We start from the raw sequence: 25,196 nt of genomic DNA, 5'->3' as shown, positions 1-25,196 counted from the left end.
TTGCCAATAATTTATCAAGCGTCTGCATGACATCAGGTAACTTTTCTTTGGAAGTACTGGTAGGAGAGGAGACAGTTGCTTCCTTCAAAGAAGGAAAGGCAAGAAGAAGTGCCTGTTTGTGACATGCGAGTTATTTGGCTGTATGCTTATGCTGCAGTGTCACATCCATGCTTAATTTTCTCCTCGGCCAGGGGGCACTCAAATCAGCATCACTTAAGAGAGTGAAGAATAGCAGGCTGCAGGGCATTTCTTGCGCTTGGGAAGATGCTTTCCATCATTGTTACTGCATGAAGCTCCCGAGTACCATAACACTGAGATTTTTGTGGCTTGCCCACTGCACTCACTAAACCTTGTTTCCAAGTCCTTTATTTATTCGGTTCTCATTCCTGTTTTGTAAACTTGTTTACCACACGAGGAAGTGCAGTAAGAAGCACATCAGCAGGTTATATGCTGTGCTCCCGGGCAGAATACTACTGCTGAAGGAACAAGGGCAGCAGACTGGGGTGAAAAAATGGCCAAGAGGAGGAGGTCTAAAGGATGAAGTGTAGGTTGCAGGATTGCTGATAGCGACTGGGGGCTGCCTGCAGGCTCCTCTGTTGCCATGAGCAGAGCGGGCTTATCCTGCAGCCAAGGGGGTTGTGCAGCACAACGCAGCCTGAAGGTCAGGCCGAGCATGCAGTGTAGCACAGCCCAGCACAGCATGGCACAACATAGCATTGCATGAAACAGCACAGCACAACACAGGGCCGTGCCTGCTCAGGTCATGGCTACATGGATCACTAACTGCTTGATGTCCAGTGGTCTCCTGGTTGGCATCCCTACACCTCCTGTCCCACTCTAATTGTACAGCCTCCTTCTCAGAACCCAGAAGCTAGGTCTGGATTTAATCCAGTAACGTCAGCCTGTTGTATATTGCACTCACTTCCATTATATATACTGCGGAAGTCTCTTCCCCGGCCTGTTTACTGTCCACACACCCAGGGCTCACATTAACCTGGCTTGCTGCAGGGAATTTGAGGCACAGGATCCCAAACACCAACCCCACAGTGACCTGTAGCCTCAGCTCTGCACTAGACGTAAGCTTTCCTGTGACAACTGTGCCAGCCCAACAACTGCTTGTTGCTGGCTGGCATGGTCTTGTTTTGTTCCTCCTGTGACCTTTCCTCCTAACTCTTCCCCTTGTGCATGCCAACACTCATCTGCTCCCTCAGTGACTTTGTTTGGCTCCTTAAACCCAGGGGAAGCCACTCCCGTCTGTGGGCCAGATGACAGTGGTCTGGTGAAGGAGCTCCCTGAGGTCTGGACCTGAGGCTGAGCAAGAGGGAAGTGAGCTGTGAAAACACCTACCTGCTGGCCTCCTCACCATCACCAGTGTGTGGCTCCAACCTAGCAGTCAGTGGGATCTGCCTCCAGAATTCAGACAGTGCTTGGAATATCTGGAAATTTCTGCTGCACTGGGAAAAAGAATCAAAGAATCATAGAGCCATAGAATATCCCGAATTGGAAGGGACCCACAAGGATCATTGAGTCCAACTCCTAGGTCCCCAAATATCCAGCCTGGACCACCCCTGTCGCAGCTTCAAGCCATTTCCTTGGGTCTTATTGCTGTCCCCACAGAGCAGAGCACAGCACCTGGATAGGCTGGACCGATGGGCTGAGGTCAACTGCATGAAGTTCAACAAGGCCAAGTGCTGGGTCCTGCACCTGGGGCGCAATAACCCCAAGCAGAGCTACAGCCTGGGAGATGAGTGGTTAGAAAGCTGCCAGCAGTGTGCTCAGGTGGCCAAGACAGCGTGGCCAGCAGGGCCAGGGAAATGATTGTCCCCCCGTACTCGGCTCTGGTGAGGCCACACTTAGAGTACTGTGTTCAGTTTTGGGCCCCTTGCTACAAGAAGGACATCGAGGTGCTCGAACGAGTCCAGAGAAGGGCAACGAAGCTGGTGAGGGGTCTGGAGAACAAGTCCTACGAGGAGAGGCTGAGGGAGCTGGGCTTGTTCAGTCTGGAAAAGAGGAGGCTCGGGGCGACCTTATCACACTGTACAGGTACCTTAAAGGAGGCTGTAGCAAGGTGAGGGTTGGTCTATTCTCCCACGTGCCTGGTAACAGGACGAGGGGAAATGGGCTAAAGTTGCACCAGGGGAGGTTTAGGTTGGATATTAGGAAGAACTTCTTTACTGAAAGGGTTGTGAGGCATTGGAATGGGCTGCCCAGGGAAGTGGGCAGTGAGTTCCCCACACTGGTGACCGGCCGCCAGCCTGATGCGGCCCCATTTACCATAACTCTTTGAGCTCTGTCAGCCAGTTATTCACCCATCATATGATGGTTTTTCCAGCTGTATGCTGGACATTTTATCCAGTAGGATCCTATGGGAGACTGTCAAAAGCTTTACTGAAATCCAAAAAGATTACATTATCTGGTTTCCCTTGATCGACTAGATGGGTGATCTTATCATAAAAAGAAATCAAATCTGTTAAACAGGACCTACCCCTCGTGAACCATGCTGGCAGGGAAAGTTAACTCCATCCCAGCCAGATCCAGCACACCCTCATAATGTGACAGTGTGGACTTCAATTCCTGCTCCAGGGGCAAAGCCAGAGGGACATTTTTCTTTGTATTTGGTTAAGACCCTTGGTAAAGTGTGACGGCTACATGTAATGAGCACAACACAGAGGTCTGCTACAGAGTGTAAATCTTTAGGACAGAAAAAAAGATGGGCAAGCAATTGCTCCATGCAGCCTTGGATGTAAGTACAGGTGAAGATCTAGCTGCCTCACTGTATGGGCTCAGCTCAGCAGTCACCCTGAAGTGGGTGGTCAAGGGGGTCTTGGGCAAAAGATGCAGCAGTTCTACAAGTTCTACTTTTGCTGTTGTTTGTCGCCTTGAATCTTCTTAATGTTCAGACCTCAGGTAATACCACAGCTTTCCGTTTAGTATACCGTATATGTGAAAAAAGCCTAGGGTTTCCTGCATTGTCCAAAATTCACTGGATTTTTTTTTCTCCAGTCCATGGTGGGGTTTTTACGCAACTAAGGTATGGCTGGGCTGAGGACAAAAACTCTTTCTGCTGCATTCAGGAAACAGTCAGAAATCACATTATGCTGCTTTGAAAGCCTGTGCCTGCCCTAAGTAGAAAGTTTCTATTTGAAGGTAAAATAAAGTTATACCATAATTTGGATTGCAAATTCTATGGGGGATTCCTTTTTAAACCATTTATAACATCTAATATCAATAAAACTAGTTTGAAAGTGCAAAAACATAGTCGTAAAATTCATAATCAATAAAAATAAAAAATCATAAACATAAAATTACCTGTGACCGTAACTGCAGAGTTGGTACTAAAGTCACATGAAATCAAACAGCTTCCTGAAAAGACCAAAGAATATCTTTACCTTATTATAGAGAAATATCAACCAAAGTGCAAACAATTTATTTCTTCTTCTGAAGGCTGTAAAAAAGGTTCAAAGTTTCAAATGACATGGCATTTATTGACACCTTACAGTGTTATAGTTAATAGAAAATTAACCTAGATTGAAACATATTCTAATATTCAGCACCCACTCCCTACTAGGGTTATACTATCTTGCATGACAAGAATTCTGTGAGATGGGCAATCAGAAAACTGAGAATGGAAGACAGATAATAACACATCATAGAATCATAAAAAGGCTTGGGTTGGAAAGGACCTTAAAGATTATCCAGTTCCAACCCTTCTGCCATGGTAGGGAAAGTAGCCACTACATCAGATTGCCAAGTGCCTTGTTTAACCTGGCCTTGAACGCCTCCAGGGATGGGGCATCCACAGCTCCTCTGGGCATGCAGTTCCAGTGCCTTACCACCCTCTGAGTGAAGAATTTTCTCCTAACATCTAATCTAAATCTTCCCTCTTTTAGTTTAAAACCATTCCCCCTTGTCCTGTCATTGTTTGCCTGAGCAAAGAGTTACACTCCGTCTTTTTTATAAGCCCCCTTTAAGTATTGAAAAATTGCAATAAGGTCTCTCCAGAGCCTACTGTTCTTCAGGCTGGCCATCCCCAGCTCTCTCAGCCTTTAGGAGAGGTGCTCCAGCCCTCTGATCCTCTTTGTGGCCCTCCTTTGGACCCATTCTAACAACTCCACACCTGATTACAGGAGTCCAAGTGAGGCCTCACAAGGGAGGAGCAGAGGGGCACAACCACCTCCCTCCCCTGCTGGCCATCCCTCTGTTGATGCAACCCAGGTTCAGTTGCCCTTCTGGGCTGCAAGCACGCACTGCTGACTCATGTCGTGCTTTTTGTTCACCAGAACCCCGAGTGCTTCTCTGCAGGGCTACTTTCCATGAGTTCTTCTCCCAGTTTGTCCTCATGCATGGGATTTCCCTGGCACAGGTGCAGCGTATGTTCAAGAGAAATTTGTCAGAAGTATGACAATGCATTTCAGTGTGATGACAGCGTCACTCCTTCTTCAGAGAGCATGTTTGCCAGCCTCTTGAGCTTCTGTTCCTTGTCAATATACAGTCCTCCCTGCTAAAGAAGAAGAATGCATTGCTTTGTTGGTCTTCTGTTTGTTGATTTCTTATCTTTGCCAATTCACAGTAATGCAAGAGACATCAAAGGAATTCAACACAGTTCCTGGCAATTTGGTTCTTCCGGAAAGTTTGCTTCCGTAATCTTAGAAAAAGCCAGAAGAATTTGGACAGCCTAACATTTGCTTTAATCTCAGACCTATCCTTTGTAAGAAATTTTCTTTGTAAACAGACATTATGGAAATGGTAGATAGGTAGGTGGATTGTGACGATAGGAGTCAACAATAGATTTAAATACTAAATGTAGCACTCATAAAATTAAGCGTCTTTACCTAGAATTGCCCACCCCCTCTAGATGATGGTAGTGTAGGCATTTACTAGCATGGGAGATGAGCATCTAAGTGCCCTTTACAGTCAATGGACATTTGGTCAACAAAGTTAGCAGAGTGTTGCAGAGAGCTGGTGTTTTGACCAATGCAGGTAAGCGTCCATTCTTTGTCAGCTTACTCAGATAAAGATAAAAATTTAAGATAAAACTTAGAGACAAAACGTAAAGACAAAACTTAAAGATAAAACAACACCTCAGTCATCTAAAGTTAGGTGACATTAACGTCACCAATCCCGTTCCAAGTGGAGTCATTGAGCACTTGAGGAACTGTCTGGAAAAAGGAGGAAAAGGGTTCTCAGTAAAAGGACAATTCTTATCCAAGACAAGGAAATGGCAAGTAGGAATGCCAGGATTAGGTTTTTGTTTTAAACTTAGGAATTTCAGAAGATTCCTAACCTAACAGGATTGATTTCCTTGAACAATATTTCAGTAGGTGACCAGTGAGGAAAAACAAAAGAAAAACAGGCAAACTAGAAGACAAGAGAGCTCTCTTTTTACTACAAAAGCTCATTTACTCTTGCATTTCTGAGCATGCCCACCAGCATCCAGGTTCAATCACCTGATATCTAACTCCCATCAGATAGTAGATATAGGTAAAAACAGCCATTAGCTTTACTAATGGAGTCAACGGTCCTTCATTTCTTTTAGATTATACACACACATCTTTTGAAGGGCAAATGACAAATGTTTTAAGATTTTCCTTAACTGTTCTCATTACATACAGATATACTTTGTTTTGTTTTCATTATGTACAGATATATTCTGTTTTGTTCTCATTACATACAGATATATTCTGTTTACTAAATAACAGGCTAATGCCATTGATAGATCAATTCATGAATTTTAAAAGCCTCCTAGAATTTAAAATGAGCTAGCTATGCATTTTTTTCACTATGTTGATTTTCTTTGCCCTTCATAATTATTGGTTTGTAGTGCAGCCTATTTATATCCCTTTTTACATTTATCATTTAACAATTTTGTTTAGTTGTCTGATGTGAACAGAAAGGGTCCGGGCTCTTTGGCTTTTATGTTGTGTTTTATGGTACTATTTTCTTTCAGTGATAGATTTAGGAAAGATCATACATTATAACAGCTACTAAATTAAAGTGGAATTTGGCAGTAATGTGTCTTCTGGTTCAAATAATCTGAATGACAGAGTTATTAATGATATTTCTCTTGAATATATACTGTATCAGCTTTCCGCATCAAGGGCTATGAGCTTGTTTCCGGACAGTCACACAATATGAGTCTTATTTGGCCTTTCTCATTCCAGTATCCCTCCTTGCTTCTCTTGCCTCATAGATTGTGGGGCTAATTGAAATTCTGTTTGTGCCTTCGCAAACGTATTTTGTTTGTGGATCAAGAAACTGATGCATGATAGTAGCACAGCCTTGACATGTACAGGCTATCTACATTCTTCCCATATGATTAAAATAAGTGCTACTGGAATTACCCGGGAACATCTTTTCCATGTGGCTGTGTTTGTTCCTCTCTCTTTTCCTCTCCCTATTTGGTTACCATACTAACGTAAGAGCCAGTATCCATGCATAGTATTATGAGCTGAGATTTTCAGAAAACTGTGTTTCCCACATCTTTTTGTTGACATGCCTCTTCATCGTGCTTGCAGGTAAGTCAGAAATCAGGGAGGCAAGCCCACAGCTAAGCAGAAGAGTCATCAATAGTCTTCCTCCTATCTGTTATACACCTGCTGGTTCTTTGTATTGGAGCCAGTGCTGTTAAGAATTAAAAAGGCTGGAAGTATACCTTCAGCTGCAAAAGTCTGAGGTAGATCTTTAGCTTGCTCTGCTAAGAGCCAGTAATACATAATCCATTTTAGGAATTCCTTTATTAGCCGAAAACTCTGTCTCTCTCTTAGTCTTCCCACACCTTAGTCCCACAGGTATGTCTACAGTGAAGTGTTAATCTACATACCTAGCTATATCTTCAGTGTCTGATTTTTAATCTGTCAACATGAATGTGTAGTCATAGTGTACCTGAGATCCTGCAAGTGGACTATTTAAGTCCTTTGATTTTAGTTACCTCTTTACAGGCTAGCATTAGTTATCTGCACGTCACAAGCTGGTGTATGTTTGGGGTGTGTGCATGCATGCCTTGTGTGTGAATATATGTGAAGTTTCTTAAAGGAGAGAAATGTTATGTTGCTGTCTACAAGACTGGAAAAGCAACCTGTCCCTTTGGCCAGTTAGAAACTCACTTCAGTAATGCGTATGTGAGTTTAAACAGAGTTACACGGTGGTCTCACCACATGCCTAAGAGCCTTCTGACTTGCCAGGAGTCATAAGGGTCTTAGGCCCCTCAGGCCTCAACAGGTTAGGCTCCTTAGGCCTCAACAACTTCCAGTTGACAAGCTTGTTTGCCTTCTGTAATCCTACAGGAACTGGACAGTATGCAAAGGCTCTTAGGTACGCTTGAGCTGAGGGTTGTCAACAGGTCTTTCGAACCAGGAAGAAAACCAGTTTTTCCCGAAGAAACAGTTTTGAGCTGTTTGAGCTGTTAATTGAGGACTCAGTCCTCAGTTTATTAACCTGGAACAACAGACTTCATTCAGGACAAGCCAGAGGCCAGAAGCAGCTATTCCTCTCCCTTTTATGTACTGTGACTAGATTCATAGTGCACAGCACTGGGAGCTAGGAAGAGGAAGAGCTAGGGGTGTCAGACCTTTGTGGTGAGGTCTTTTCCTTCCTGAGGGTTAGTATATCTCCTGGCATAGCAGAGCTCCATAATGTGCATGGGATCATTACTGTTACTATAACAATTACAACAACAGCGGTAATATTTCAAACTTAACTTTTTGTAAAACTGTGTAATAAACTTGATGAATTGCCAAAAGAAATTCTTGTAATTTCATGTTAAATAGGTTGCCTATGTCAATAATTGACTTGACCCTTTGTTGCTACGTGTTTCCATACTTATCTCATATTTCTGTTACTGGTATTGTTCAGAGGGATTGAGCAATTACTGCCTTACTTTCGGTTTATAAATATACACCAACTGTGATAAAACTCATGCAAGTCATCAACACTCATAAAACAGACTGATAACTGCATCAGTCTTGTATTTTGAATCAGTGATATTAACAGCACTTTCTTTGTATTGCACTACTGTTCAGACTTGTTTAACTTTTATTGAAATTCACAGATGTGCAGGATTCATTTCCATACTTCTTCCAATTCCAGACCAATACTTTCAAATACTGCTTAGCATTTCTTGCTTTCAGAATTAATTATGAAAATGTAATGGAGATTCCAGAGTGCATTACTAATTCACCTGAAGTCCCACATTCTGCTCTGTCAGGGGATGTTAATGGTACCATCACGGACACGATTGCTGTTTAGACATGTGTAGAATACAAGGATACTCAACCATAAAATCATAGAATGGCCTGCGTTGGAATGGGCCTCAAAGATCATCTAGTTCCAACCCCCCTCCCATGAGCAGGGATGCCACCCACTGGACCAGGTTGCTCAGGGCCTCATCTAACCTGGTCTTGACCACCTCCAGGGATGGGGCATCCACAGCCTCTCTGGTCAACCTGTGCCAGTGCCTTACCACCCTCTGAGTGAAGAATTTTCTCTTAACATCTAGTCTAAATCCCCTCTGAGTCCCCTTCAAGTACTGAAAGTTTGCAATGAGGTCACCACAGAACCTTCTGTTCTGTAGGCTGAACAGCCCCAGCTCTCTCAGCCTTTCTTTGTAGGAGAAGTGCTCCAGCCCTCTGATCATCTTCGTCGCCTTCCTTTGGACCCATTCTAACAACTCCATACCTGATTGCAGGACTCCAAGTGAGGCCTCACAAGGGAGGAGCAGAGGGGCACAACCGCTTCCCTCCCTTGCTGCCCACCCCTCTGTTGATGTAGCCTAGGACGCAGTTGCCCTTCTGGGCTGCAAGCACGCACTGCTGGCTCGTGTCAAGCTTTTTGTCCACCAGAACCCCAAGTGCTTCTCTGCAGGACTGCTCTCCATGAGTTCTTCTCCCAGTCCGCCCTCATGTTTGGGACTGCCCCAGCCCAGGTGCCGCACCTTGCACTTGGATTTGTTGAACCCCATTTGATTTACGTGGGCGCACTTCTCAAGCTTGTCAAGTTAGCTTCAGAGTAACCACCTTGTGAATCAGCCTAGTCATGACACTGTGGACACAGCATGTGGGTTAATTTAGTTGAAGTCCATAAATAAGTCCCAATAAGCTCAGAATTCAGAAAAGTGATTGACTTAGATTTACAACTATGAAAATGAAAGCAGAATTTGAGATTTCAGAGCAGATTTCAAAGCTATTCAGTGACAGTATTTTTTTCCCCCTCAGGACAGTGGCTGTCTTGTTAATTTTTGGAAAGAATTGGGTCCCAGAGCCAGGGAAGACACTAACAACCACATATGAGCTCTCTTGACTCATCCAAGGTTATATTTCAATTAGCAAATAAGAAAAGGAGAAAGATGAGTTTGAGTAGTTGATGTGAAATTTGATGAGGAAGAGCTCTAAAGGCATCAAACAGAGTCTGATGGACTTGTTGCCTTTAGAGCTTGCTTCTAGGTATTCTAATGTAAGTTCTGCTTTTAAGAAAAGAGTATTTAGAAGGAGAGCTCAACATTGCTTTTGATTTCTTGGTGAGCTCAAATATTTTGTAACTATTTGTCTTTTGACAAGGCTTTTTATACTTGCATATTTAAACACTACTGCTCTGCAACAGTAGCATCATACATGACACACAAGTTTTAATAGTTTATGCTTAGTTTTCACAGTTGGTGCCTCCAGGAAACAAACAGGGCTTCAAATAGTTGTTCAGATTTGTTGAAATAAATAACAAACCAACTTGACATGTTATGTTAAAGACAGAGCCTTTTAAAACATGTTCTTACAACCCCTTTGGGCAATCTCATGGCAAGGGTAGTAACTGCAATTATGTAAGTATCTGTAATTATGTAAGATAAGACAGACATTCCTTTTATCCTAGTATAAAACTTGATTTCATCAAGAATTTACTACCCCAAGGAAGGAATTTTGAACTTTAGTCTGAGCTACTGATTAATGATAATGACTCATTTTTTTTTCCTTTAAAAGGCGTTCACATTTTCACATTTTAGCATGGATTTGAATATGAAACCTCCTAGAACCCTATATAAAGGACTTCCAAGGACTCATCCGGTTAGTACACCCTACTGGGATGATATAAGGTAAGAGTTAAATATCTCACTGGATAATTCTATAGATGCCAAAGACATATTTTGTCTTAAAATCAGAATGCCCTTATTTTTCTATTATATGCTATTTAGGTGCTAACTTAAAAAATGCTTCAAAGCACCTTCGTGGTAAGAGTATCTATGCTGAGTTTTGCAGCTTCAGGTTGGCAGTGAAATTAAAATATGACATAGAAATAACGTAGAAGTCAATAGATCACAAGTAGAAATTAAACGCATTTTAATTACAAATTAAATAAACATTAAAGTATGAAATAGCAATGGAACAGAAATTGAAATTCAAAATAGAAATTAAAGAAGAAATTGATAGAAATAGAAGCTAAAATCTGAGTCTAGTGTGGGAAAAAAGATCCTAAGTCACAAATATGTTTACGTGTTTGTATGATCGTATTTCTTTCTGACTTCTTGGAACGGATCTCCATTCTTCTAGATGAAGATGAATTTGAAAGAGCCAGAAGAAAACAACTTTCATGGCATTTTAGAATTATTGTTGTTAAAATAGAACTTACACCTAGGAAACCATATCCTAGTCTTTTTATTTTTACTAGGTGGCCCTCCAACTTGGTCTCGGCACTGTGAAGTAAATTTTTCAAAGTATGATTCTGAACAGTGGTTTTTAATTTCACATTTCAAGACTAACCCTCTAGAAATCATAGCTATGCATGATCTCTGGGGCTGTAAATCAGCCTCATCCCTGCTTCACTGCAGTCAGTAACGCCGAAAGGCCCTTTAGGACCTACCGTGGTATCACTGAGATAAGATTCTTATAATTCCCAAACATTGCTAAAAATTCTTTTCAATGTTTCCCTTCTCCCCTTTGTAGGATGAATTAAGTCCAGCAAGAGCTCTAAGGTAGGCATCTTAGTGAGTTCTAATTAATTACATTGTACTGATTTTTATCTCCCAACTTCATTTACCAAAATTAAACAACAACAACAAAAAAACAGCTTTAAAGTCTATGCTGAGATATTTCTTTTGATGTGTAATATCCTATTCTTTGCCATTGTATTTGTTGAAAAATATCACGTTTTCATTTTGTATTTCTTCCCAACAATAAGCTTTCTCTTTGAAGCCAGAAATGAGATGAAAGGGAAGTTATTGTGTGGCAGTAGTGGTGCTACTTGGAGACTGCTCATTATTGTCAAAACAGCAATCTCATAGCTGTTGGTGGCTTTGAGCGTGGTCTGTGGGGGTTAACCTCTGAAAACAGAGGAGGGTGATTTAGACACCTGTTGCCTGTTTAGCTTGTCTGATTTTAACCAATAACTTGCAGAGTCTGCTTTGGGACTCTATTTTCTGAAAAGGATGGAGATGATAGAGCTGAAAGCGTGCCTTGGTCAATGCATATTTCCCTACTGTTCCCAAAGTATGAAGCAGGGCTGATCAGAGAAAAGGCTCAAGAGCAGATTATCTAGTGATGTGAGTAGCAGAGGTTAAACAGTAAAAAGGGAGTGTCTGTGAATAAGGAAGTCTGGGGAATTGGTCGGGGATTTTCCTCTAAATGTGACAGAAACATACCCTGCAGGTCTGGCCACCTTTGGAGAGTGTCCTTTCTCATCACAGCCAAAGGCAGATCACTCAAGATTAATCTACCTTTGAACAAGTGTATGTGCTTCTGGGAAATTCACCCTTTAAACTAATATTTATCTAATGAGAAATGTATAATTGATTGATCTCATTGACATTTGTACCTGTATTGTGCAGCCCAGAGAATGGAGATGGAGACTGGAGGCGAAATTGCTATTGTGGGAATAGCATGCAACTTTCCTGGAGGTAAGTTTTGGGTAAATACAAAGCATGATGCGGAATGAACATTGAAAAGCACCGTCACTTATTAAAATTGAGGAATTCATGTAAAAGAACATGTGTATGTAAAAGAATATATGTCTCCCTTACTTTTGTAGAATTCATTGCTTTGCTACTTGTAGGATCTTTTTAAAAGGTCACACTGTGGTGAGAATCAGTTGGTTTGAATTTGTCCACTGAGGGCGAGACCTGCAGTTCTGGCTGTGGGCAGGGCATTGAGCTATGTATGTGAAACTCATGCAGACAGACTGGGTGTGTCAAGGGTGATTTGAGGTGTCTGCATTCTGAGATTAGATGGTTGGAGATATTTAGATAGCTGTGAGAGTTCTCTGGGTTCTTCCGCTGCTCTGAAGCTGTCAGTACTCTAGTAAAGCTCTATAAAATCTGTAGCAGCAGTCTCCTACTGCAGCATTAAATGCTAATTTGGTTCAAGCCATTTTTTGGTCCAGACATCCCAGTAAAGAGCCTCTCTTCAGATACACTGTTCTTAGTTACGTCTCCATGCAATAAATGCAACGTGTCCTGATCCTGCACTGCACATCTTCAGAGCTTTTTTAATGAACCTGCCTCAAAAGAAGTTGAGTGATGGGAACTCTTAAATTACTCCATGTGTAACTAATGCCCTTGGCTGTCTATGATGATGGACTAACCAGGGATGATTAACTTTAGGTGGGATTGCTGTCATGTAGGCATTGTTACTGTTATCCCAGTCTCCAGCCCCAGTGTTGGCCCACATCAGAGCTCCCTTGGTCAGCATGCCAGAGGTTAGCACCACCATGCCACAGGTCAGCCACAGGGAAGTGGAAGCTGGGAGGAGGGTAAATGTGGGACACAGTGTGGATGCTGTGACAGCTGGTTTCAGGGGAGGCTAAGAGGAAAGCATAGACATAGCCTCAGTGCCCATAGTTGGAATTCTGGATTTCAACCACAGAATCATAGACTCATTTAGGTCAGAAAAGACCTTCATGATCATCAAATCCAACTATCAACATGACCTACCAAGTCCCATCACTTAACAGTGTCCCCTAGTGTCGTGTCTACACGTCTCTTAAATGCTTCCAGGGATGGGGACCACTTCCCTGGGCAGCCCATTCCAATGTTTGACCACCCTCTCTGTGAAGAAAGTCTTCCTAATATCCAAACTAAACTTCCCCTGGAACAATGTGAGATTGTTCCCTTGTGTTCTATCACTTGTCACCTGAGGAACGAGACTGACACCTTCCTCGCTGAAACCTCATTTCATTTGACTATCTGGAGTCACTGCTGGCTCACTGCCAACTGGATTAAACTCAATTCAGTGATTCTTTGATGGCCAACTTGCTAGAGATATTTTACGTGTTTGGAAAAACGTCTTAAAACTTCTTGAGTTTTACAAAAGTTAAGAATTTTGTGGGGTAACTTTACATTTAAGCATGAAGTGAAAGGATCAGTCATTCCTTTCCATCCTTCTGTCACCAAAGAATACTCATGTCTTTATCTGTGGTGTTTCTTCTTCAGTAAATTAGATATATACATGGGAGTTCCATGTAGCATTCCGTGTACGTTTCTACATATACATGGAGAAAGGGAGCACGTAACTTAATCTTCTTTGAAATATTTGTCCAACAGGTGAAGGAATTGACAATTTCTGGAAAGTCCTGGAGGAAGGCATAAACTGCACAGTAGAAATACCCCCAGAGAGGTTTGACACCAAAGAGTGGTATGATCCAGACAGTAACAAGCCAGGAAAAGCATGCACAACACGCGCTGCTCTTCTCAATGAGTAAGTCTGCTACTGTGCTGTGGCACAGACTTTTTCTGTAACGAGGATAATGCGTCCAGCCTTTCGGAGAGTACAAGCCACAGGGAGACCTTACAAATTGGACCTAGGAACAGGTTTTCTTTTATGACAGGTTTTCTCACACGACAAACTTGCAGTTATCAATTTGCAGGAGCTCCTGTTATATGACATTTATGAGCACATTTATTCACAGGCCACATAGGATCTTTGGTTGCATAATCCAGCTTGTAAATTCATCGTGTCTTGAGATGTCACCTGTCACACAGCGAATGTGAGCTATATGAACTGGCTGGTGAATCTTGTCCGGCTTCAGCTTGAAGGTTGGCCAGCTCTGCCAGACTTTAGGACTTAATCCTGTGCTGGCTTTAATTTAAATGAAGCTGTGAGAATTTAGAGACAAAAAAAAGAAAGTCTGCTTGCTAGATGGTCAAGAAAGGGATCTTATGCTTGATTGGAGTGTTACGCTTGCTTGTAAACCTGAACTATTCATAATTTAATAATAATCCTGCTTTTACTTAGTCTCATACTGTTACATATTGAAAAATAAACTTTTTCTTTCTTTCTTTCTTGTTATTCACTCCTTTTATTTGAGTCAGTCCTTTATCATACTGGGGGATTATGTATACATAAATACCAGGTAAAGATCCTAGTGTACAGAGAAGACATGGAGAAGGAACCTGCAGTATGTATCCCTTTAGTTGTGCCCTGATGTCTCATGTGAAATTATATCAGAGATATGAGCACAGCTGTATGAGGGATGTTGCTAGTGCTAAGAATATCAAACTAGTCAGATCAGCATAAGTGCCTTTAGTTTTAAATCCACATTTCCTGAAAATCCTCATGCCTTTTTTCCAATTAGAAGCTGACATGCACAGAAGTAATCTTATTGGCTCCTGAGAATAACAGTTTTATATTGTAAGACCCAGAATTACTTAAGAAAATAGTGTCCTATTAGATATGTAATTTTCCACTGAAATCAAGAAAAGACGGAAGGCCATATGAATGTGATCGTAGGATACAACATTGAGTCTGGCTTTGGTTGTTTGAAAGTGTGGGCTTATGGCCCCCACACATAAACTATTTTACATTTATTTTACATTTCTTATTAGAGGGGTATGGGCATCTCTTGGAAGCATCTGAGCTGGTCCCATGTCTATTGGTTTTAAACTAGAAAGCCATTGGTCAACATTGCCTTTATATAACTTAGAAGACAATAGCTATTTAAAATTTGTTGCCTATGATGACATTGCAGAAGAGTCTTACTCTGCAAATTTTCATTATTTTCATAATGAAGGAGTCCTATCGGTACCAGTGGGATAATTCAGCAGTGTGAATAAGAATTTTGAGGGGTGGCCTTAGAACTCTGAAATGTGGAATAGTTGATAAAAGTATGTATCTTGTGGCAGGAAATAAAGCATCCTTGGCCTATAATCTTTTCCTTCTGAATTTCACAAATAGGAACTGTGGTTTCAACATCACTTAGGTCTTTGCTTTTCATGACATTACAAAAAATGCGTACTTTGGATCTAGAAATAAATGCATGTTGTATACATATTGTACCATTTTCTAAGAGATTTCTATTTTTAACAGATTTAATACATTTGACAACCACCTATTTGGAATTAATAACATGGAAGCTGAAGCAATGGATCCGCAACAGAAGTTACTGGTAGAATGCACATACAAAGCACTGGAGGATGCAGGAGTCCCTGTAGAAGCCATCAGTGGCACCAAAACAGGTGTTTTTATTGGTAAGAACATTTCACGGTGAATAATGTCCATTTTAACCTCATAAAGAATGGAATGCCCCTTTGTAAAATTTATATGTATCTCTGGCATTGGAGAACTTAAGGCTACAGTACTATGACACAACTGGTCATTTTTGGTGGAGAAAGAGTATTAGGCTAGTCTAGAAGATCATCATATAATTAATGGATGTACTGTTAGGTGTCTGTGTCTGTGTTAGTGTCTTGCAGCACTGAAGTTGATGCAGGAAAAAGTTAAACTGTCCACCTAGACCAACCCTTGCCAGGACTGATACTCTCAACTCAGACCGATGACACCTTCATGTTTTGCAGTATAACGGTGGTGAAGGTGTTGTAAAGGTTAAGATCCTGTGAAACCAGCAGAAACTCTCATGTAAATAGTAGCATACTACCAAGGTGCACTTGTCCAACTGCCGATTGTGTCAAGAAGCTAGCCCATTTTTGCTGGTGTAAATGTGTATCTGTTTTAAGAGGAGTTTTCTGGGATAGTTAGGCTGATGAAACTATAGAGACAAACTCTTAGATTGCCTCTTAGTCTCGGACATGCTCTCCTTACACAGTACAACTATTTTGAATAAACATACTGCATTTTCCGCACATGCCTATAGACTTGAGATCCCCTGTACTCCAAGCATGTGTGTTCCAGAGAGAGGAAATGACTTCTTTCAGAGGCACAGGCCTTGTTCTTTTCTCTTACTGCTTTGCTTAGTGGATCACAGCAAGTGAAACCAACCTTGCTTAAACTGAGATACAAGGGTCTGAACAGGCTACACACACCTTAACTGTCTCATACAATGAGCTAAGGAAGCAGAACAGACCTGTCATTTTTCCAGGTAAAAAAAAAATCAATTGTTAGGTATATTTGTGTAAGCTGTGTCCAGTGGAAATTGCTGGAAGTCTGGCCTTTGTTTTGAGTAGAAGCAAAATATCACCACAGCAGTCCTAATGCTATGTAGATTAATACTGAAACAGAAAAACAAAATCATTGTCAAGCTCAGAGCTGTACATCCCTTTTGTTTGCTCAGGTTAATGTGACACATATTTGATATTTTTATAGGTCTTATGAATCGAGACTATGAAATCATAAGAAGCAGATCATCAGATGAAATAAATCATTATGCTGGTACAGGAACAGCAATGAGCATAGCTGCTAACCGGGTGTCCTACACGTTTAATCTGACCGGACCATCACTGACAATTGACACTGCCTGTTCATCATTTCTTTTTGCTCTACACTATGCCTTGCGAGCGATTAAATCAGGTAATGGGACTGAAGAGATGGTAGGCAAAGAAATTAGGATTGATGCTTCATATTTTAAAATTGCTTCAGTGAATTAATAAAACTTTCTGCAGATTCATCTTCACTGATAGAGAACTAAAAGGTTCTAGTGCCTCAGAAATATCCACCGTACCTGTAGAAGAAAACCTATAAGGAATAGTGTTACTTTCTTAACCATATCCTGATGTAGTTTTAGAGATCTGTATTGGGTACTTTTTCAGTGATGTACCTCAGTGAAAGATTCCAATCCTGAAAATTAAAATACCTCAAAGAATTGTTAGTATTATTAATAGAGTCTGTCTATAATAACAGTCTTTTCAATCCATTAACTTAAAGATAATTAAAATGTTTCTGTCTATCATCTTGGAAGTCTCAACCTGACTATGTTTCTGCTTTATTCCAGGAGATTGTGAAGCAGCTATTTGTGGTGGTGTAAACTGCATAATAGAGCCCAGCACCTTTGTATCTCTCAGTAAAGCAAAAATGATCTCTCCAGAGGGAATAAGTAAACCCTTCTCTAAAAAGGCAGATGGCTATGGAAGGGGAGAAGGCTGCGGTGTTGTTTTCCTCAAACCACTGAAAAAGGTAAGATTGTGAAGCAGCCTAAAAGAAGACTGGTTGCTTACTTGAATTTTGTATTTCCCAGTCTAATAATTACTCTAGAAAAAGGCTTTCCCAAGTCAAGCTTAATATTAATATTAACAAAACATTTATGCACTTCCCCTAGCATGGGAAAGACATCACAAATTTAAAAGTTAGTATTCCTGTCTGTCTGTTCTTGATTCTTTTGTCCTATACAGAAAAAGCATGCGATTATTAAAGGTAATTTTCTCTTCCTGTGAAACAGGCAATGGAAGACTTCAGCAAAATCTGGGGTGTTATAAATATCAGTGCAGTAAATCAGAATGGTAGGTCTATAACTCCAATCACAAGGCCATCTCAAATAGAGCAAGAGAACTTACTGCGCAGCATTTATGAAACTCATGTCAACCCCTCCATTGTGCAGTATATTGAAGCACACGGTACAGGAACTGCTGCTGGAGACCCTACTGAAGCTGCAAGCCTAGGTAGTGTCATTTGTAAAAACAGATCTTCACAAGTTCCCACTCTGAAAATTGGTTCAGTGAAAGGAAATATTGGCCACACGGAATCAGCTGCGGGAGCAGCAGGGTTAATCAAAGTGCTTCTGATGATGCATCACAGAAAGATTGTTCCATCTTTGCATTACTCAGAGGAGATGAGCAGCATTGATACAGAGAAGTTAAACCTTGCAGTTCCCACAACTGTTGAGCCCTGGGAAGAGTCCGGTGAGTATGGAAGGGTAGCTGGCATCAACTGCTTTGGATTTGGAGGAACCAATGCCCACGTTGTAGTCAGGCAGGTTAAGCAGCCAGAGCCTCTTCCTGCCTTTAAGAGGCCACTGGAATTAGTTCTGCTGTCTGCAGCATCTACCAAGTCCCTTCAGATGACAATGGCCGATACAGCTGACCAGCTGAGCACGAGAAACTCCATAACTCTCCCAAGCCTGGCCTATACGTCTGCCTGCAGAAGAAGCCATGCCAACTACAGGTACCGAAAAGCATTTGTCACAAACTCTCTCCAACACTTGCAGCAAGAGGTTATGTCAGCAAGAAGCACTGAATTTGCCATGTCAAAGGTGGAGCCACAGCTGGTGTTTGTGTTCTGCGGCAATGGTGTAACACTGAAGGAGTTCAGTGAGGCAATGCTGAGCTCAGAGCCAGTGTTCAGAGACAAGTGTAAGGAAATAGAAGCGCTCTTTCAGAAACACACCCCCATCAGCCTCCTGCCAGCAAAAGGTCGCAGCTCGAAGGAGTTATTGAATCCAGAACTCTCCCAGCCCATGCTTTTCACCCTGCAGGTTGCCTTAGCTTCCCTTCTGAAGTACTGGGGCATTAAGCCAGTTGCTGCTGTTGGCCACTCAGTGGGGGAAATTGCAGCAGCGCATTTTGCTGGGTACCTTTCCCTGGCAGATGCTGTGAAAGTGATTTATCACCGGAGCAGGCTGCAGGCAAAGACTCCCAGTGGCAGGATGTTGGTGGTTGGAAACATCCCTGTTCAAGAGATAGCTGAATGTCTGCATCCCTATTCAGGAAAGGTGTGCATTGCAGCTTTCAACAGCCCAGTTACGTGCACCTTGTCTGGAAATCCGGACGATGTGGATGCGGTCCAGAAAGTTTTAGCTCAAACATTCAGCCAAAGAAACATCTTTCTTCATGTTTTAAATGTCCCAGCTGCCTACCACAGCCCCAGTATGGATATGATACTTGGGGAGTTGGAAGAGACCATACAGCCTTTAGAAAAACAGAAGGGGGAAATTGAAGTAATTTCAACGCTGACTGGGATGGCTGCTTCTGCAAATGACTTCATTCAGGGCAAATTCTGGGCCCGGCATACTCGCGAGCCTGTTGCTTTCACTCAAGCCATAGAAACTGCAGCTAGAGACAGGGAAAATGTGGTGTTTGTGGAAATAAGCCCTCACCGAGCATTGCAGCGAAGCATAAAAGAAACTCTAGGGAAAGCCACTCCTGTGTTCTCTTCTTTGCAGTCTGATGTGGAGTATCAGACACTCTTTAGCCTGGTAGGAAATCTGTTTGAACTGGGATATAATCCCAACTGGCAGCACTTTTATAATGGCTATCAAAGTGTTCCAGTGGCCATTCCACGGTACCAATTTGATCGTAAAAAATTCACCTCTCCAGCTACCCGTCCACAAGCAAACCAAAGAAGTGTCAGCTCCAGTCATCCTTTGATTTATGACATGAACAGTGACAACACAGAATTTGGCTGCCTGCTCTCTCAGGACACGACATCGTACTTATACGAGCATAAGAACAACGGTGTGGCTTTAGTCCCTGGTGCTTTTTATGTAGAGCTTGGTCTGTCCTGTGTGATGAGCAGCTCAAGACCTAAAGTGCCTCTAAGTACTTGCCAGTTGAGTATCAGCTTTTCAGCACCGTGTGTTCTCACACAGAATTCCCAAGTCTTGAATATCAAGCTGAGTCCAGATAACGTAGTGACAGCCTTTGAGATCCTCTCGTCCTCCAATGCAGTTTATGCTTCAGGCCAAGTTACAAAAATGTCTGATGCTGTTGTGGAAGAAAGCAGCATCTCCTTCCAAGACGTCTATCAGAGATGCAGTTCAGTGATTAGCACAGAGGAGGTTTATGAAGCACTGTCTCAGGTTGGCTTTCAGTACGGCTCCATATTCAGGCAGCTCAGCGATGTGCATTATTGCCAAGAACTAAAGGAAGCTATAACAAGCATAAAGGTGAACAAGGAGACTGTCCAAGAGATGTACAGCTACTGTATTCATCCAGTGCTGCTAGACTGTTTTCTGCAGATGACTGCTGTCATGACCTCAAAGACGTTCCAGTCCAGAGCAGGCTTTCCATCAGGGATAGGCAGCCTGGTGGTGCTCCGACCGCTAGAGGAAGAAATGATGATTTATATGAGAACAAGTAAATCCATTGGGAACTGCTTAGAGGTCTGCGGATGCTTCATGGACAAACACGGTTCCGTTTTGGCCGAACTCAAACGTGTTGCCATCACTTTCATGAAGCAAGCATCTTCCAGAGACAACGAGTTCATGTTTGAAAATAAGTGGGTAGAAGTCTCTTCTTCACAGGTGATAGGACATCTAGGTGCAACGCCCAGAGTCCTAGTGTTTGCTGACAAACTGGGGATAGCTGAACAGCTCAAAAAATACTTGCATCCTAATTCCAGATATGTTATGTATGAGGACTGGGAAGCCCTCTTGGAAGTCCACAGAGAGAATAAAATGAAAGCAGAGGTCAAGGATTATGATGAAATTCTGTTCTTGTGGGGAATTCAAAAGTTAAATGAAGAGTTCCCAAGCAAAATGGTAGACCAACTGGCAAAGTGTTGTGAAGCCTATCGCCAAGTTATTGTGGCATTAAGAGAGAAAAGATCCCGCTGTTCAATCAGAGTTATCAGCTACAGAACGACAGAAAGAAATGTAGACCACATTAACTGTGCGTTTGCGCTCTATGGCATGACCAGAACTTGTATTGTTGAAGTTCCAGAAATTACATTTCAGCTAATTGACCTCAGCTCTTCCAGATCCCTGGACATCTCAGCGTTATCAGACATTCTTATCAAATACAGAGGTGAGGAATACCCAGAAGTTTACATCAGCCAAGGGAGAATTTATGTGACTGAAGTCAGGCGCACAGCGTTTGTAGATTCAGATTACAGCCAACCTGTAAGATCTCTCCATAATTCAGAAACGTTCACTTTGTACACTGCTGATCCGTACACAGCGAAAGACTTGTCTGCTGAGTTATCCACCAGCACTGCTACTCAGCTTGAAAAACAGAGCATTGAAATTCAAGTGGATAAAGTGTGTCTCCACTCAGAAGATTATTTTCCTATTAGCGTTTCTAGTCGGAACTTTGGTAATACACTCTACTGGAATTCCCAAGCAATAGACAAACACAGACTTTTAGCTCTTGATTTCAGTGGCACTGTAACAGCAATAGGTGTTGATGTGAAGAAAGTTAAAGTTGGAGATCACGTGGTTTCATGTTATCCAGCTGCTGCATCATCCAGAATTCAGATTCCAGGAACAGTTTGCTTCAATGTAAAGAAATTTCCTTGCTTTCAGAATGTTCCTTGTGTGTCATACTTTATAATTGCATGGGAAATCTTAAGTCAGAGGTTACCCAAGGGGAAACATGGCAGAATTTTGGGTATTATTTCGAAGGAGCCATTGTCAGTTTTGTGCCAAGTTCTTTCTGCAGCAGCAGAAGAGGTCGGCTGGAAAGTAGTATTTGCAAGGCCATCTCCCAGTGAGTTCCAGTATATAAATTCATGTCATGCCCTTGTTGTTCTTCCTCCAGTACACAGACTGTCTCAGCAGGATTTGGCCCACATGAACTTTCTTAAAGATGTGGTGGTAGTATGTGGCAATCAACAGTCTGAATGTATTCAGAATGTCAGTGGATTTGATCATGAAAATATCAGCTTTCATATCCTCACACTTAGCAGCATTTTCCAGAAAGCATCTCTAAAGGAATTGCGAAAGACTATGCATGCGTGGCTCAGTTCAATAGATATGAAACGGTTTAAATCTCTGCCAGCTTCTGTTTTTCAACAAAATGAGAACTTTGAGAGTGTGCACTCTCCGGTGTCATATTTTACATGCAAATCTGTCCCACTTGCTGTACTGAGAAGGCAGAGGAATATCAGCATGGTTTCAGATATACCGGTGTATGAACCCCAGAAGAAGATATTTAAGCAGAATGCTGTTTATGTAGTAGCAGGGGGTCTCACTGGACTTGGCTTTGAAACTGTGAAATTTATTGCCAAGAATGGAGGAGGGTGTATTGCAATACTTTCCAGGAAAAATCCAAGTAATGAGAAGCAAGAAGAGATGAAGGCTTTGCAGCAGCAGTATGAAGGGAGCAAAATAGTGTTTGTGCAGTGTGATATTACTTCAACCAATGAAGTTGAGAAAGCTTTCCAGTCCATTGTAAAACTATTTGTAGGCAGTCCAATCAAAGGTGTCTTTCAAAGTGCTGTGGTTTTACACGATGGCCGGCTTGAAGTTCTGAAGCTGGCTGACTTTCAGAAAGTTCTGAGCCCAAAAGTGGCAGGGACCGTAAATCTTCACTGGGCTACCAAAGGCCATGAGCTTGACTACTTTGTGTGCTACTCCTCTGTTACTTCCTTTCTGGGAAATTCCACGCAGGCAAACTATGCAGCTGCAAACTCTTTCCTAGATGTCTTCTGCCTCTACAGGAGGAACTGTGGGCTTTCAGGCCAATCCATTAACTGGGGTGCTTTGAACCTCGGCGTGTTATTCAATCAAGACCAGATTCAGAACATTCTGGCATCCAAGGGCATAGACGTCCTCCAAGTGCATGAAATTCATGAGTATCTCAGGAAGAGCTTACTTATAAATAACCCACAGCAAGCTGTTGTCAAGTTCAATTTTCAAACTTTATTTAATCACGTTTTTTCTCGTATTTTGTCACTCAAAAGTCGCTTCAGGTCACTTATGTCAGAAGAATTCAGGAACAAGCCTGAAATATCTGAGAAAACTCAAGACCAAGGTCCTGCTTTAGTTAAGTCTGAAGACTATATTACCTCACTGGTGGGTGAGCTCACTGGATTGACCCCAGACGAACTAACCATGAATACACTTCTTTCATCTTTAGGCATAGACTCTATGTTAGCTTTGACAATTCAGAACCGTGTCTTTCAAGAAAGAAAGGTCGACATACCTCTCCTGAAACTGCTTGATCCTCACACCACTCTGTCAAGTTTAGTAGTAGTTTTAGAAGATGCAACCAATGCAGATGAAATTGTTGAGATAAAAGAGTCTGCAGATGATGGAGCAGAACACGGGAGCTGGCTATAGGAATCTTCTCATCCAGGAATTCCACTGAAGAATTGTGTAGTTTTCAGCATAACTGGACCCTTTGTAGTATCTCAGAATATGTTATTGCAAAGACAAGGTAGAATATCTGATTATGCTGAATGTATTCTTTTGTGTTGACCTAGAAAACCCTACACTGGTTTCTTCTGCTGTTGCACTATAGATTTATTACTTCCAGTCAACAGCATGACTTGTTCTTTTCAATATCTTTTACCTTTGTTTTCAGTATTTTTAACTGGAAGTAGGTAAACTAATACGTACACAGTTATTTGGTAATTTTGTATATGAAAGGGACATTGCATATTTTTAACCATATTAAAATCTTAATGAAAATGATGAATTCACCATTCTAACTGATGAATGTCTATGTAAAGTAACATTGTGTTATCACAATTCTTTGTCATTATTATAGTTTTAATGTATGATACTTTTTTTTTGGATGATTACTAAATATGTATAAACTGAACATATTTAAAACTCTCTTTTAGATGTGAATTTTAAAGGTTTCTTTCAAAAAAAAATAAAACTTTAAATTTTCCTTATATTGTGTCTGCAAAAATGTTAACAAAAATGTCAGTACAGTAACCATTTTTATTAGTCTTCTTTCATGAAAGACCAAAAAAAAACCAAGAATAGTCCAAAAATTCAGACAGCAAAACCTCAAGTGTACCTCTGTCCTATTTTATTTTTTGCCCTTCCCCATTCTCCAAGTTTAAATGTTCCTAGTCATATAGCAGCTGCCCTTACTTTACATCAAAAAGAAAATATCAACTTTTCCCCAAAGATGCTGGAGGAAGCATTTTCTAGAATCTATTAAAATGAGGACAGGGTCCTTGTGTTGTTTCTCTATGTTATACCTGAGGGTTGAGGGTGGCCCTCCCATTGAGTCATGAGTTTCAGAAAGGACTCCTTCACTTTCAAACTCCTTCTCAGAGAGGAGTCAAGGTGTGGTTGGATCCAATCCTAGTCCCAGACTTGGTCAACACTTTATGTGTAAAGAATTATGGATATAGATACTCACGAGAGTCAATGTTTGCCTGTTTCAGAGCCCTACCAAAGACTTTCACTGAGACAGTTTCACAAAGTTGAAAAGATATGTAATTTATTAAGGCAACAGATATAACAGATTCAGAATTGCTGTTGATATGTTGATATGCTGTTGATATTGCCACTTATGGCAATAACTGAGCTTGAGTTAATAGTTCAGTGCCTTAGTTACCAATGTTTTCCTGGGTAACATCCAACATTGTTGGAGGCGAGAGGCTTACCAAAGAAGCGTCCCTACTTTGTGAGGAGAAAGGTTGAGGCCCATAGACCTGTCTGATAACTGGAGCTCTCATCCTCAAAGTGGAGTTTTCCAAATGCCAGGTTTATACTTTTGGTGAGGGGGACAAAGTCATTAATCATGTACCAATTGGCTCTCAACAAGGCTTGTTGTGTTGTTGGTTACAAAGAAAAGAGGGGTAGGAGGTGAGGCCAACGTTCAGTACAGAGATAGGTTGTTTTCCCAACTCACTTGAAACAACATTGGCCTGTGAGGCTTCCACCTCACCCCAGGCTTTGCTTAATTACTTTAATTTCTGGACATCATACACACTGAATGTTCAACTGCAAACCTCTGGCAGTAGCCAGGCAATTCACAAGGTGGAGAAACAGAGATCCCTTCCAACCTCACCCATTTTGTGATTCCTTTAGAAAATAAAGCCTCCAAATGTGTAATTGGTTGTGTATTCCAGCACTTTCACATTATAAAAATCTCTCTTGGAAAGGGAGAGAGAGAAAGAGAGAGAGAGACAGAGAACTGGCTACCATCATGCCCCTGTTCCTGCCCTGGCTGGGTGTTTTATTTGTCCCCTGTGCAATGGGGTCACACTGACTCCAGAGCTTGTATCCCCAGCTCCTGGCAATTTGTTGAGCAATGCAGGCACTCAAGTTACATTAACTGTATGTAGGAATCTCCCATACATCTCCCCACTGTGTACTTGCAACTGAATTGATTGACTGAAGTCTTGAGCAAGCCAGCTCCGATTCTGTGAAGCAGA

At 41.7% G+C, this 25,196-nt stretch overlaps 1 protein-coding gene across 1 annotated transcript; it reads left to right on the top strand.

Annotated features, from left to right (window-relative positions):
* Positions 1-11,814: 11,814 nt before the first annotated feature.
* LOC311207134 (uncharacterized protein) lies at positions 11,815-23,136 on the top strand (the record flags this gene model as incomplete). The annotated part of the gene is made up of 6 exons (XM_084283034.1): positions 11,815-11,875; positions 13,517-13,670; positions 15,279-15,439; positions 16,512-16,715; positions 17,137-17,318; positions 17,581-23,136. 6 exons carry the CDS (start codon positions 11,815-11,817, stop codon positions 23,134-23,136), a joined length of 6,318 nt encoding a protein of 2,105 aa, XP_084139160.1.
* Positions 23,137-25,196: the final 2,060 nt, after the last annotated feature.

Source organism: Netta rufina (genome assembly GCF_964035555.1).
Source record: "Netta rufina genome assembly, chromosome: 2".
Taxonomy (NCBI): domain Eukaryota; kingdom Metazoa; phylum Chordata; class Aves; order Anseriformes; family Anatidae; genus Netta; species Netta rufina.
Note: the sequence above shows the minus strand (reverse complement) of the source record. Positions and strands in the feature narration are given on the sequence as shown.